This window comes from Neomonachus schauinslandi, chromosome 4, assembly GCF_002201575.2.
Source record: "Neomonachus schauinslandi chromosome 4, ASM220157v2, whole genome shotgun sequence".
Classification (NCBI taxonomy): Eukaryota; Metazoa; Chordata; class Mammalia; order Carnivora; family Phocidae; genus Neomonachus; species Neomonachus schauinslandi.
The window spans coordinates 94,596,952-94,610,204 of record NC_058406.1 but is presented as its reverse complement, the minus strand read 5'-3'; the positions used below and the strand labels follow the sequence as shown (position 1 = coordinate 94,610,204).

Below are 13,253 nucleotides of genomic sequence, written 5' to 3'. Positions count from 1 at the left end.
TATTTGAAGGATGATCACATCTGAGGGAAAAAGGACAAGGTGGATCCAAGACATGGAGACGTGGCACAGACCTGGGATGGGGAGTGCACATCTCCTTGGTGGGCAGCATGGCCTGAGCCAGGTCACGATCCCTTGTGCTTTCGTGCCGAGGTCTGGAAGTTAGAGAGCTGGGCAGGTCTCCGGAGAGGTGGGGAAGCTGCTGGGCAGAGGGACTTGTGAGGAACAACGAGCTGGGGGCTGGAAGACCTGCCGGGAGAGAGCGCTGGATGGCCGGAGGGTGTCTTGTGCAGGACGCTGTCATGACCACAGCCAGGCAGGGGGCTGGGGTGTGGGGTCAAGGGGACCAGCGGCCAAGAAGGGCGAGCTGGAGGGGAATGGGGCTGGGCCACTCCGGGGCTGCTGGTCTCGAGGCTACAGCCAAGGGGCACATGGAGGGCAGGGCAGGACACAGCAGGATGGCAAGGACCGGGACCAGCACCTGAGCAGAGTTGAGAAGGAACAATGCACGGGGCAGATTCTACTGAAGAGGCAATATCGTTATCATTGTCTTTTATTCCCAGGTACTCCCAGCATGGAGGCCAGACCCTCGGGTCCAAAAGACGTAGTACTCTGCCTCAAAGAGCCTTCTCCTGGGCCCCAGAGTGGCCCGCGGCAGTGGCCCTGGGAGCCGTGTGCCTCTCATCTGCCCTCTTGTCTGCTTCTTTGCAGGAAAGCGTGGATCTGGGAGAGATCATGTTCTCCTTGTGCTACCTGCCCACAGCGGGCCGGCTCACCCTCACAGTGATCAAATGTCGGAACCTCAAGGCAATGGACATCACAGGCTACTCAGGTACCTCTCCTCCCCAAGTGGCCTGCCAGCCACCCAGACGTTAGCACCTGGAAAGATGCTTAGAGAGAAGGGGGAAGAACTGTCAGTACTCTTAGAAGAGGAGCACCAGCTCTGGATTCCAAGCCCAGTTCTGTCCCTCCCTCGCTGTGCAATGCTTTGATTTCCGAATCTGAAAAAAATAACTTATGCAGGTTGCTTTAAGGGATAAATGAGTTCATTCGTGTAGGTGCTTAGAGTTGTGCCAGACACATAATATACGCTCAGTAGACATTAGCTCCTCCTTTCATTTTCCCTCAAAGGAGAGAGAGAATAAGAAGTAAAGACGTAGGAGAAAAAAAAAATAAGGAAAATCTTTCTAGTTATACGAGGCCCCAGGACTTTCAAGGGTTTTGTCAAGTTTGAGTGTGTAAATGTTTGTAGGTCAGCACAGCCCCACGCAGCCCCGCAGACCTAGTCAAAGGGGCAAAGCCGCTGCAAAACCAAGTGTATTTGTACTTTGAGTTTTTCCTGTGGGGCTCTCGGCCCCAGCCTCAGCACCAGGATTGCTGTTAGGTACAGAAACAGTCCTGTTCTAGCAACTGAGCCAAGGCTTGCTTGGGGGCCGCTGCTGAGACGGATCCTTTTCCATGATTCTGCAAGTCATTGTCAGAGAAGGTATTTGAGTTTTGATACAACAGAGGCTTAGTCTGAGTCCCAGGAGTTTCCTTCCCCCTGTCGGCTCACATTATCCCGAGAAGAGAAATGGGGTGAAGTGTCCCGAAGAGCAGAGGCGCAGAGCAGCCTGGCTGCACTCAGAGTTGCAAATGTAGGAAAAGGCTTATTTCCCTGGACCCATCACCCAAGAGGCTCTTCTGACGAATCAGATTTCCAGTGTAAAACCACTCCAGAGGTGCCAATTTTTCCTTTTATTCATTATTTATTTGCCTGGAAAACTCCTTAGTATCGTCACAGTTGCCATAAAAGGGGATTGGGTCCAGTTGCAAACCTCCAGGCCCACGTGCAACTTGGTGTAGTTGGAAGGACATGAGGTATTAGACCTTGAAAAATGAGGTTTCGGGGAAGCTGGTTGGAAAACGCTGAAGCAACGTGTATTCGTTGCCACTTTGACCCCCTGGGAGCCTCTGCTCCCAGCCCCCACTGTCTCTGTGCAGCATTCATGTCTTCCAGGCCAAACGCTCCCCAAGATCGCGCCCACCCTAATGCCTCTCCTTCCACTGAAGCTCTTCGGGGAGGGCGTGGTGGGAGAGCTTGAAGAGCCTCTTCCGACATGTGCAGAGCTCTCAGGCCCCAGCAAGTCGGCTTCCTCCAAAACTACAGCCAATGTAGATTCCATTTTAGTATCAAAATAAGTGCATGCTGAGGAGAGAAATTCACTGAGGACTCTCAAGGCTGCTGAGGGAAATAGGATTTTGCTGCCTAAGTCCCCACACTATCTTCTCTGGAGTAATTAAATTGATGTGCTAGAGAGAGCTTATGGCGAAGCCACTGAGGTAACCATAAGGGCCGTTCCACATCAGAGGGTTGGGGGGAGAGATTTTTCTCACGCTAAATTCTAATCTCCCTTTTGCAATTGACCCTCTTTTCTACCTGGGTTTGGAATCTGCTATTAAATCGCAGCTTGATTCTGACAATTCAGGGGTTCTCTTTTTGTTAGGGATTTCTGTCTGTTTGGTTCACAGATGTAAGCAAGTGTCTGGAACAGTGCATGCAACACAATAAGCATTGAATAAATACGTTTTGGATGAATGAATGAAGGGATAGCACGAGGAGCCTTGTCAGAGGGTGAAACAGTGTGGGCATGCATGCCAGGGGCCTCTCAAACTAGATCTCCTGTTTTTGAGGATGAGTTCCATGTTGCCTTCGGCCCAGACTGCTTGGATATTGGGCTAAAGCAGGGAGTGAATGGAGCTTATTGCCTGTTCTTGATTTCTATGACATTGACCGCCAAACCTGAGGGTCTTCCTAGTCTCCTCGATTTAACTAGTCATGAATCAATTCCCTAAGCCCATCCACTGGAACGATGACAATGAAAATAACACAAAATAATAATAAGGATCAGGACACCACAAAAGGGTGGTGAGTAAAAGCACCCATCTCCTCCACAGCTGGTCTGTACTGATTTGAGTCTAGTGGTTTAAAGTGTAAACTTGGGAGTCAGACAGACCTAGGTTCAAATCTGAATCTCTCTAGCCTCCATCTCCCTATCCAAGAAAGGGGATGACGATGATAGATATTTTATGGCATTGGTGGGAAGCTTAAAAGACACGAGGTACATAAATCTCAGCACAGTGCTTGGCACATACTGAATGCCGAACTATGATGGTTCCCATGACTGTGGGGCTGAAATGCCAGGCTTTGCCCTCCCCCCCTCAGCTGCACTGAACATCACAGGCGATGAGAGAGCAAACACCCTCCAAGGTCTTATAGAGCCAGCATTCCACTGGAAGCCACACATTTTTTGCCCCCAGAGAATCCTAAGGAACAGTCATCTCTCTGCTTAGCCTCTTGGACAATCACGAGACTGATGGTTTCTTCAAGGGAGCTACACCCACTGAGTTTTATAAATGGATATGCCTCGTAGGAGTGAACAGAGTTGGAGAAGGAAGCTGAGAATCTCCCAGTCGGTAATAAGGCATCTGCCTAGTGGCCTCCGGGACAGGTGGCTCTGCCATATTTTTCCAAGCCTGGTGGCATGGGACTCTGCTGGGCTGTGGGAGCACATGGAAATGGGCATGGCAGGTGTTGGGGCAGCACTCAAGCAGCCTCAAGCCTGAAGACACTTTCCAAGGCTGTGTCCTCCTTATGGAGTGTAGACGTTGTCATGTTAGTGATGGGTCTCGGAGCAAGCTTGCCCCACCTGACTGCTCGGGCCGGAACCCTGCCCTGGGTATATCCATAGAGAATGGAGCCCACCGACACCAGAAAGCTGTCTCACAGAGGTTCTAGAACTCTAGACTAGAGTTCTAGGAAGGACTCCGCCTTCCTTTTTACTGAAAACACCCGCGAGAGAGGAACCTTCCAAGTGGGTCGTTGGAGACAGCAGGTTGATTAAACACCTGCTCTTTAATCATGGTCTCCCCTGCTCCCTCGTAAACCCAAGTGCCCCCATGGTTAAAGCATAGCTGCCCTGTCACATTAGTTAGTCGGCAGCTCCTTTGGGTGTCTACAGCAATGCCTTCGAGGCTAGGCATTTCCGATCACATGTCGTAGTTCTCTCTAGCTTCCCCATAGCTGGGTGTCTCAGCTACCACCTGATCGATGCCCAGGGAGCGTGAGGGCCTGCTGGGTGCTCAGGTGCCCAGGACATAGAACCGCATGCTTAGGCCTTGGGGTGTTGGGCAGCGGCCGCTCGGCCCACACCTCCTGATGGCTTCCTGGGAACCCTGGCTTCTGGGCAAGAAGTTGTCTCAGCACAGCAGTGTCTCAAAAGCTGTTATTACCTCTGAGGCGCCCTCCCATTTCTGGAGCTGAGCAGCATAAATAACAATTACAATGGTGCCTAAAACACCTGGGCTATGAGATACAGTAGGTGTCACTTCCCTCGGATGAGTGGAAAATTTCAGGGTAGAAGGATGCCCACGAAATACCTATTCAGAAAACTAAAGAAGAGACAGGGATGGGAGACACGTGGAGGTTCAGTAAAAAGATACCTCCTCTGGGGATGGAGAGGATCCAAGATCCCACTGAGCAATGAAATGTCACCGGGCTGTCCCGAATCGCAGGAAGCCGCCTTCTCACGGCCCCCAGCACAGCTCCATCTACCTCCTCTGCCCAGAAGTGGGCAGGAAATGGCTTCCGGAGAAGCAGAGAGCAGGGCCCTTCTTGACGCCAGCTGGAAATGAGCTTGCTGGGACAATGAGACCCATAATGCTGTTGTCAGGTGGGGAGGACACCACCTGACACAAGTGTTGTGATTGTCGCTGTTCATTTACTCACATGCTGCTTCCCCTCGGGTGTCATCAACTTCTATTTTTACCCCCCTTATCCTTTGGTTAATAATGCTGACAAACCCCCAGAGGAAAGGACTCCAAGCAGGTGAAAGGAAGGGTGACTTGTTCAGCTTCACCACTCTCTGGAGCCAGCCGGCCATTGCCGAGCGGGGATGTAGGGCCGTGAACCGCATACCCACGGGCAGGTGTCCTGTCTGATTTGAGGCCAGCTTCCCCATTAGTGAAAGTCCATTAGGCACTCTCCTAATAATCCTGAGGTCGCTATAGACTCTGTGTTTTATTAAGCACGAAGTGTCCTCAGAGACAGGTGTGCTACATAAATACAAGGTGGTTTAATTATCTTAACAACCCACTGATACCATCTGATGAGCAACAGTAGGTCTGTGGCTTCCGTCCCTCTGCTGCAAATGATGTTCCAGGACATCTGGTTAACACGCTCCCTTCCCTTCCCGTCACCCCCACTGGTGCAGATCCATATGTCAAAGTGTCCCTGATTTGTGACGGACGGAGACTGAAGAAGAAGAAGACAACCATAAAGAAGAACACTCTTAATCCTGTCTACAATGAAGCCATCATCTTTGATATTCCCCCAGAGAACATGGATCAAGTCAGCCTGCTCATCTCGGTTATGGATTATGATCGGTAGGTGCAGGTCCCAGAGGGCCACAGTTCCCTGCCTCTCACCCCCATGCCAATGCAGTACAGGGTTTCCTGGCCTTGGGCCTTGTGGTTTGGGGCTCAGGAGCCCATTGGCCTCAAATTTGGCTCTACCCAAGAAGGGTGCAGAAGTTTGAGGAAGAGCATGGATACCCTTGAGCAGAAGCTCAAGCTTTGCTTCCCAGCGGGCCCATTTCTGTCAGGGCCTCATCCACCCATCAGTTTCCCTGAATTCGCCCCTGCTGGTTCCTGTTCCTCCATCTGGCACCAAGTCCGATCACCTGGCCTCTCCATTTCTGATGCTGCTACCATTCCCACTGAGGGATGGCTGTGCAGCCTCCCAGCTGACCTGAGCCAGCCAACGCACGAGAGGCACGCCTTCCTAAAAGACCACTTTCTTCTGGGACCTGCCCTCTCCCAAGAACCATCAGTGGTTCCTGTTAATCCAGGCCCTTCCCCTGGTTTCTCAAGGCCTTCCAGAATCTGGACCCTGCATAATCATCCAACTTAATTTCCCCTTCCTTGCATGGATTTCTTCTCTTCCACTTACCCAAATCCTCTCTTCCATCAAGGCTGGCTCAAAAACGTTTTCCTTTTTTTTTTTTTTTTTAAATGTTTTATTTATTTATTCATGAGAGTCAGAGAGAGAGAGAGAGAGGCAGAGGCAGAGAGAGAAGCAGGCTCCCTGCCTAGCAGGGAGCCCGATGCGGGACTCGATCCCAGGACCCCGGGATCATGACCTGAGCCGAAGGCAGACGCTTAACCATCTGAGCCACCCAGGCGCCCTCAAAAACGTTTTCCAATGCCCCCATTCCCCACCCCCAGCCACCATGACTCCTTCTATCCAGTTGTCACTCCAGCTGAAGGAGAAACAAACAAACAAACATGCAGTAAAGCCCCTATCCAGGATTTTTAGCACAAGTTCTCAGGCATAGCAGGTGCTCACTGAACATACTTGGGTGATGACTGATGTTCTTGCTGAGTGAATAAATCACATTCTAGCCGTTGGGAGTGTGGAGAAATGGTGCTTAGAGCAGGGTGATTTATTTCCAAATGCCGATGTCTCGAGCGAGGGTGTGATGTGCTAGCTGAGTCAAAGAAGGGTAAAGACTGAAACTCTCCCTTTGCCCAAAGTCAGGCCATCTGCCCACCATTTCCTGAGATTCCAAAGTGGTTTATAATCTTTTTGTCATCTGTCTGAGTCCATGTCCACCCAAGGAGGCTGGGCAAAGTTTCACTGTCACTGGCACTCTGAGGCCCTGCCAAGCATCTCTTTTCAGAGCTCAGCATTCTGAGTTAGACCTGCCGGGCAGAATCCCAGACTCCAGGACCCTTCCCCTTCTGACAGCATGTCTGGTCAGTAGCAGCCCTGGGGTGTTTGTTTCTCCCCCAGAGTGGGCCACAATGAGATCATAGGAGTCTGCCGCGTGGGGCTCAACGCTGAAGGCCTGGGCCGGGACCACTGGAACGAGATGCTGGCGTACCCACGGAAGCCCATCGCACACTGGCACTCCTTGGTGGAGGTAAAGAAATCCTTCAAAGAGGTGGGTGAGGTCGTGCTCGGCCCTTGGCATGTTTGCTGCATGGCCGCTCGGGCTGGAGAATGGCAGTCGGCAGCTGTGTGACCTCGCCTGCGTGGGTCCTTCCCAGGGTGCGTAGGGGCTCCATGCTTCTCGCCCAGTGTATAAGCAGCAGGAGGGAGATGGAGGAGGACAGGGGGAAGCTGCCTGACAGAAAGCCTTGGATGTCGAGCATATTGAAAGCGACACTGAGTTCTAAATAGAAAATTAAAACTCGGAGGAAGCCTGCCCAGCGTCTCCATGGTGCCAGGCCCGGAATGCTTTCAGAGCGCTCCCCCCACCCCCGGGCCAAGTCGGTCCTTGGGGAGAAAGCCCCAGGAGGGTGAGATCAGAACTTGGCAAGAAATTCTACCCCTGTCGAATCACTATGTTCCCTGAGGCTCTAGCCAGGCAGTCCCAAGGCAGTCTTCACGGGCTCCATGCATGGCCAGACACAAGACCCTGCAGCCATGAATGCTGCTTCTCCCATTGCTGGAGAGAGAATGGCTTCGAGGTATCACGCTCTCTGACAGGATCCCAACAGAGACGTAACACATGGAGCACTGCGGAGGAGGCCTGGGGCTTGGGCTCCAATCTGGGCCCCTTCGGACTTGCTGTATAATCTTGGGCCAGTCATTTCTCTCAACGGCAAAGAAAATGTCCCTTCCAGTGATACTGACAGTCAGGTCCCCTCCACCAAACTCCACCAACGTGAGATCCTTCAAACTCTCATCCTGGTGGCTCCCAGGCCTGCTTTTTCTCCAAGGGGCTGGGATGTGGGGTAGCCAGGCAAGCTTGAAACCTCATTTTGAGGCTCTCATACCCCAATCCAGATCCTAAAAAGCCAGGTGGTTGTTTGTGCATCCTAGGCTTCAAGCCTAGGAAGTCTAGAGTCTAAAATTGGAAAATCTACTAATAAAAAATAAATAAATAAAGCTTTCATCCTTACACCACATGGCCCCTCAGCCTTAAAGCAGTCACCTTAAAAACAGAGTACGGTTGACCTCTGAACAACACAGTCCAAATTGTGTGGGTCCACTTGTGTGTGGATTTTTAAAAAAAAATAAATACAGCACAGCACTGTAAATGTATTTTCTCTCCCTTATGACTTTCTTATAACATTTTCTTTTCTCTCGCTTTATTGTAAGAATGCAGTATAGAATTCTCATAACATACAAAATATGTGTTCATTGACTGTTTATGTTATCGGTAAGGCTTCCAGTCAACAGTAGGTGATTAGTAGTTAAGTTTTGGGAGAGTCAAAGTCATATCAGATCTCTGTGCCCCTAATCCCAATGTTGTTCAGGGGTCAACTGTAATCCCTTCTTCGGGCTCTGGGACACAGGAAAGATGTGGGCAACAATGCCAGAGGACCTGTCAGCTCTCGCTTCTCTTCTTGGTGTGGCCAGGCCTGTTTCTCCCTGCTTCCAGCACTGTGAGGTGTCTTAGAAGAGACTGAGGGCTGTGGGGGAGAGAGGGTTCCGGGAGGCAGGCTAATTGATTTACCTACTGAGGTGGGCATGCCTTCGAGGCCAAGCATGAGAAGTAAGGCATAGACACAAAGTTCCTGTTCATCAGAAGCCTCCTGTTTCTGTCTTGTGGTTGCCTTGATTTTACCACAGCTGTGAAGCTTGAATGACGGCCCCTCAGCTCTCTGGCTCCCTTCCCCCAGGGGAGCCTCTGCCCCCTCTTATGCAGAAAGCTCTCTCTGCAGGGTGTGGGTGAGGTACCCACAACCAGCCTCTGCCTCCATAGGAGGCAGCTCCTGGACGGAACTGAGGATGACCTGGGGACCACACCTGGCACCTCACTGAATGCAGGCTTGATTCAACCAAGGGAGGGTGCCACGCCCCCTATCCCCTCTTAAATCCCTTGGAGATATTTAAGAGTAGAATAAGCAAGCATACTAAAATGTTCAGGGTGGTTTAGGGGCAGGGACATGTAAGATAAGTGGCCCCGATGGGCTACAAGGCTTCAGGCAACTCACTGCCCCCTCTGGTCTTCAGTTTCCTGGTTGGTAAATGAGGGGGTGTCGGTTCTGTCATCTCTGCTTTTCTAGGAAACTCTGACCCTAAATGATGACGGGTGGAGCCAGTGAGCCCTCATGTGTTACCAGCTCAGGGAGATAACCCTCCCCATGTAACTGGGCCACTCTGTCCACACAAACTGAAGCTACCGGCAAGGGGCGGCTGGAGTTGGGGGTGGGTGCAGGGAGCACAGAGGTGCCAGCACTCGGTTCCAGAATCACTCCGTGATGAATACAACCTAATTAAGCCAAATAATTGATTTCGAGTCCTATTCCTTTGAAAACTCTGACTCACTAGTCCAGACTACAAAAGAAAGAAAGATAAAGTAGAATCAAGCCCTTGAAAATGAATATTTGATGAGACAGTAAAGGGAAAGTAACAGTATATGGAAAACGAAAAGAGAATAAATTGATTCATGTCCTTTGGGTTTACTTTTTTCTTGACCTCGCACATCAAGCTCCCGAGCCTGCCCCTCCCCCTCTCATTATGCTACCATTTTCTGCCCAGCTGACCATTTTTCTGTATGAAGAAGCTGAAAATGACATTCATCTTGGCAACCTAGGATTTCACCTACACTTTCAGCACCCACAGTTTAAGTATCTTCATAAAACTGCATCTAAAAACCTACCAGGCAGATACGAAGTAAACCCTCTGTGGGCTCAAGTGATGCATTGCACTCGAACATCTCTCACCTCAATCACCCTTAGAGCTCCCATCTTGCCTCCTCGCTTTTGTTCTGGACATCGAGCAAGAACCTTGCTCCTAGAACTTATTTCCCCCATTTGTATCCTACATAAAGAAATCTCAGTCTCCCGCTCCCGGGAAGATAAACGGCATCGCATCTATAAAGCACTCTCTATGTAAGTTGTACCTTTCTTCGAGGAGTTTCGAGTGCTGTGATCATTTCTTTTTTATTAATGAGAACAGAGGGCACCCTACTTGCTCGCTTGTTTGGGGTTTTAAAATAAGGTTGAGGGGAACAAATGAACTGAAAAGGTATTTTTCCCTGCTGGGATGTTTTCGCGAGTAGAAACTGATCAAGCCCCAGCGAGCATCCTTCCCGGCAGCAGCGGCAGTGGTCCCCTTCCCTCTGAGCACCCCTGCCCGGGGCCGCCTGTCGTTGCTGTCACCCACCCAGAGCCGAGGCCGACCAGCAGCCTTCTCCAAAGGCGTTCTATCAGGAAGGGCCAAGTGGAGATCAGCTTCCAGAGATTTCAGATCTCTGAGCGTGACCCATCGCAGAACAACAGAAGGTCTTGCTGGAACACAGACGTCCTGGAACAATCACCTTCCTGGGTGCCGGGGAGGGCCGGTCTTTGGGATTTCAGAGCCACCATGATAAGCCTGCTGGAATCAGTCACCATCCCATTGTCCACGAAACCCCTTTCCCTCCTCTGTTTATCTTCACAGAAACAATCAGGGACTGCCAGGGAAGCCAGTGTGCCTTCCTCATGTGTCCTGGATTAGCAATTACGCTCCGCGTGACTTGGGCTATTATATAAAGAAGAGAAAGGTACTCTGTGTGGCCATCTTGCTTTTTCTCCTCCGCACTGGCCTATCAGTCAGATTGTTTAAGTGGCATGCTTACCCAGGGGAGAAGCCAGTGATTACATGTACCTTTCACCAACACTACAGGCTGGCGCAGAAAAAGTGGAATCCCTAAAACAGAGGTGTGTTGAATGAGAACATTGGTGATCATCTTGTGTCACCTTCCGGTTGAGAAGCACTTGAGTCAGAAGTCACAGTGGGCTCAACAACCAGGCACTTACTTATTTAAAATATTTCACCAGGGAAACCCTCGGTTGTGATTTCATTCACGTGGACGCTGCACGCAGAGAGACTGCCACCTGGAGTTAGGAGTAAGTACCCGGTGTGGACCCGAAGAGGTTAGGCTTCCTCTTACACTGTGTGTCTCCTTCTGCCCTTGCCGTGGCCGGATGCTAAGGTGGCAGCACGATGGAGCGGAAGGAGCAGTGAGTTGGGAGTCAAGAGACCTGGTTTCACATCCTGGCTCTGCCCCTAACCAGCTGTGTCTTGACTTCTCTGTGTCTTGGTTTTGTTATGGGCAAGAACTAGAGAGTTGAGTGGATGATGCCCTGGGCCTGCCCCCAGGTCCAGCATGCTGAGATTGCTCTGGCCTAGGGCACCTACCGGTGCTCATCCATACCTGGTGGTCCAGCGTTGGGTTAGTTGTAAAGATCTGCCGGTTGGCCTGCGCAGGGACACTAAGGGACTGAGCCCAGGGAAGTTGACAGAGGCTTTCTGTAGAAGTGGGAGTGTGGAAATGTTCCACAGGTCTGGGTCTCTCCTCAGCACTGTGGGTTTCCAGTAGGAAACGCTGGCTGACAAATGGTCTACTCCTTAGGGGGTTCAGCTCTGTCTAGAAATGGCTGTGTTGTGGGGAGCACGGCATCCTTCCCCCTCCCGCCCCCATTCGTGCACAAATGCATAGGGCAGCTTCTACTCGGCCCATCATTCCATAATGGAGACCCCCGGAGCTCAGGGGGCACAGAGGAGGCTGTACTTTGGTTCAGAAAGGCCACCTCGACCACCTCCCTGACTCCCTCCAGAGCCCTGTCCCACGGATACCTGGGAGAGGTTTGGGTCTCCTCAGCTCCCAAGAAGGATGGAATGAGCAGTGGACAATGTCTCACTTTGAAGTTACACGGCTCCAAGATGGGTCAAGAATATTCCCGGGGTCAGATCTTTGTCCAGAACACAGTGCTCCAGCATGACTGGCTTTTCAATCTAAGGAAGGGGTGAATGGCTCAGGTGCGGGCGCCCATCCATCCTCAGCCCTCTCCTTTGCTCCATTATGCCTCATTGCAACACCCACCTCAACAGAAGGGTCAGGGTGGGGCTGACGGGACGACCTGTGAGGTGGGAGAAGGCAGGGGATGCTCCGGAAAGGGGAAGGGGCTGCCTGCCTCACACCCCCACCTCCTCACAAGGTGGGCATGAATGTCCCCACAAAGCATTAAGCCTGAGAAAGAGAGCCGGACGCTAAAGCAGTATCAGGTTTGTAGCTGTACTAACAGCTCCCAGACAATTGCTAATAATTCATGATCGTAGGTTCTTGGCAATAAGGGCACACTCTGTAGACTGCCTCTTTCCCTGCTAACATAAGCCGGTTTTCAGTGTGAAAAATGGCTGAAGCACTCAGAAATGGTCCAGTCATAGCACCTCATTAACACACACACACACACACACACACACACACACACACACTGCACATAGTGGAGAAAGCTTTCATTATCTCTGCAGTAGGTCTTTTTTTTTTTTTTTAATCAGGTATTCCAAACTAGAAGCTCTACAGCTCTTTTCCTTCTGTTTTTGCATGGCTGACAGCAAAATTCAAGTGAGCTTATGAAAAGCCGGGAAAGGTGAATTCAGTGCATGGGCCGGAGAAGTTCTGAAAGTTGAAATGCAAGTCCCCTTGGCCATTGATAACCCCCCTTCTCCCCTCTCCGCAGTGGCAGGGCCGGGCTGCCAGCTTTGACAGCGAGAGCTCGTGCCCGTCTCCGAAACCACCTCCCACACCATGAGCCGCGCGGCCGGGCGCCACCAACGGGACTCAGCGACGTTCTTTTTGCACTCGTCCCACCGTCCAAACAGTGTTGCGCAGGGGCAGCGGTGGCCGTAGCATGAGTCTTAACCGCTCCTGTGTAGGTCAAGGCCAAGACCCTTGTCGTGTGGCCAGACCTGTCTTAGTCTTTCTTGTCTCCCAAGGTGATGTTTTCTGTGGTTTTCACTTTTTATGGATCGGCTGCCAAGAAGAGAAGGGGGGGAGAGTAGGAGAGAAGGAAGAGTGGAGAGCCCAGAAGCTGGTTCATATGAAATACAATGTAAAATAGTTGTCTTTCCCCGGGGGAGGTGGTTTGAGTTCCTGCAGTGTTGTGTCCCCACCAAGCTCCACAAGCCTGTAGAAGAAGGACATGGGATGGAGCCACGGCTGCGTCTGCAGTGGCCTGCAGAAAGATGCAAATCGGGCCAAGAGCCTTTACAAGGCGCGCTGTGACCCTCGGAAGCTCTTCGCCGCTGTGACACAGACCGAAGTGTAGGCTCCTGGTCCTACGGTGAAATCACGAGTGCTCCGAGGTATCCTCGTACCTTCCGCAGGTCGTGCAGGGCTCCTCCCCGCCCCCCTTTCCTTGTTGACTTTCCTCATCATCTGAAAATGTCTTGATTCCTCGTGGGAACTTAGTCCCTTTCTTTAGGAATGGTTCTGCTG

At 51.3% G+C, this 13,253-nt stretch overlaps 1 protein-coding gene across 4 annotated transcripts in view; it reads left to right on the top strand.

Annotated features, from left to right (window-relative positions):
• SYT6 (synaptotagmin 6) overlaps positions 1-12,567 on the top strand; it is a 55,404-nt gene extending 42,837 nt beyond the window's left edge. Inside the window, exons 4-7 of one of the 4 annotated variants that reach the window (XM_021690206.1) lie at positions 709-829; positions 5,250-5,421; positions 6,830-6,980; positions 12,496-12,567. In XM_021690206.1, coding sequence (XP_021545881.1) covers positions 709-829; positions 5,250-5,421; positions 6,830-6,980; positions 12,496-12,567 — 516 coding nt within the window. Of the gene's footprint in view, positions 1-708; positions 830-5,249; positions 5,422-6,829; positions 6,981-10,812; positions 10,831-12,495 lie in introns of those variants that run through there. The other 3 variants (XM_021690208.1, XM_044914105.1, XM_021690207.1) reach the window with 3 other exon arrangements.
• Positions 12,568-13,253: the final 686 nt, after the last annotated feature.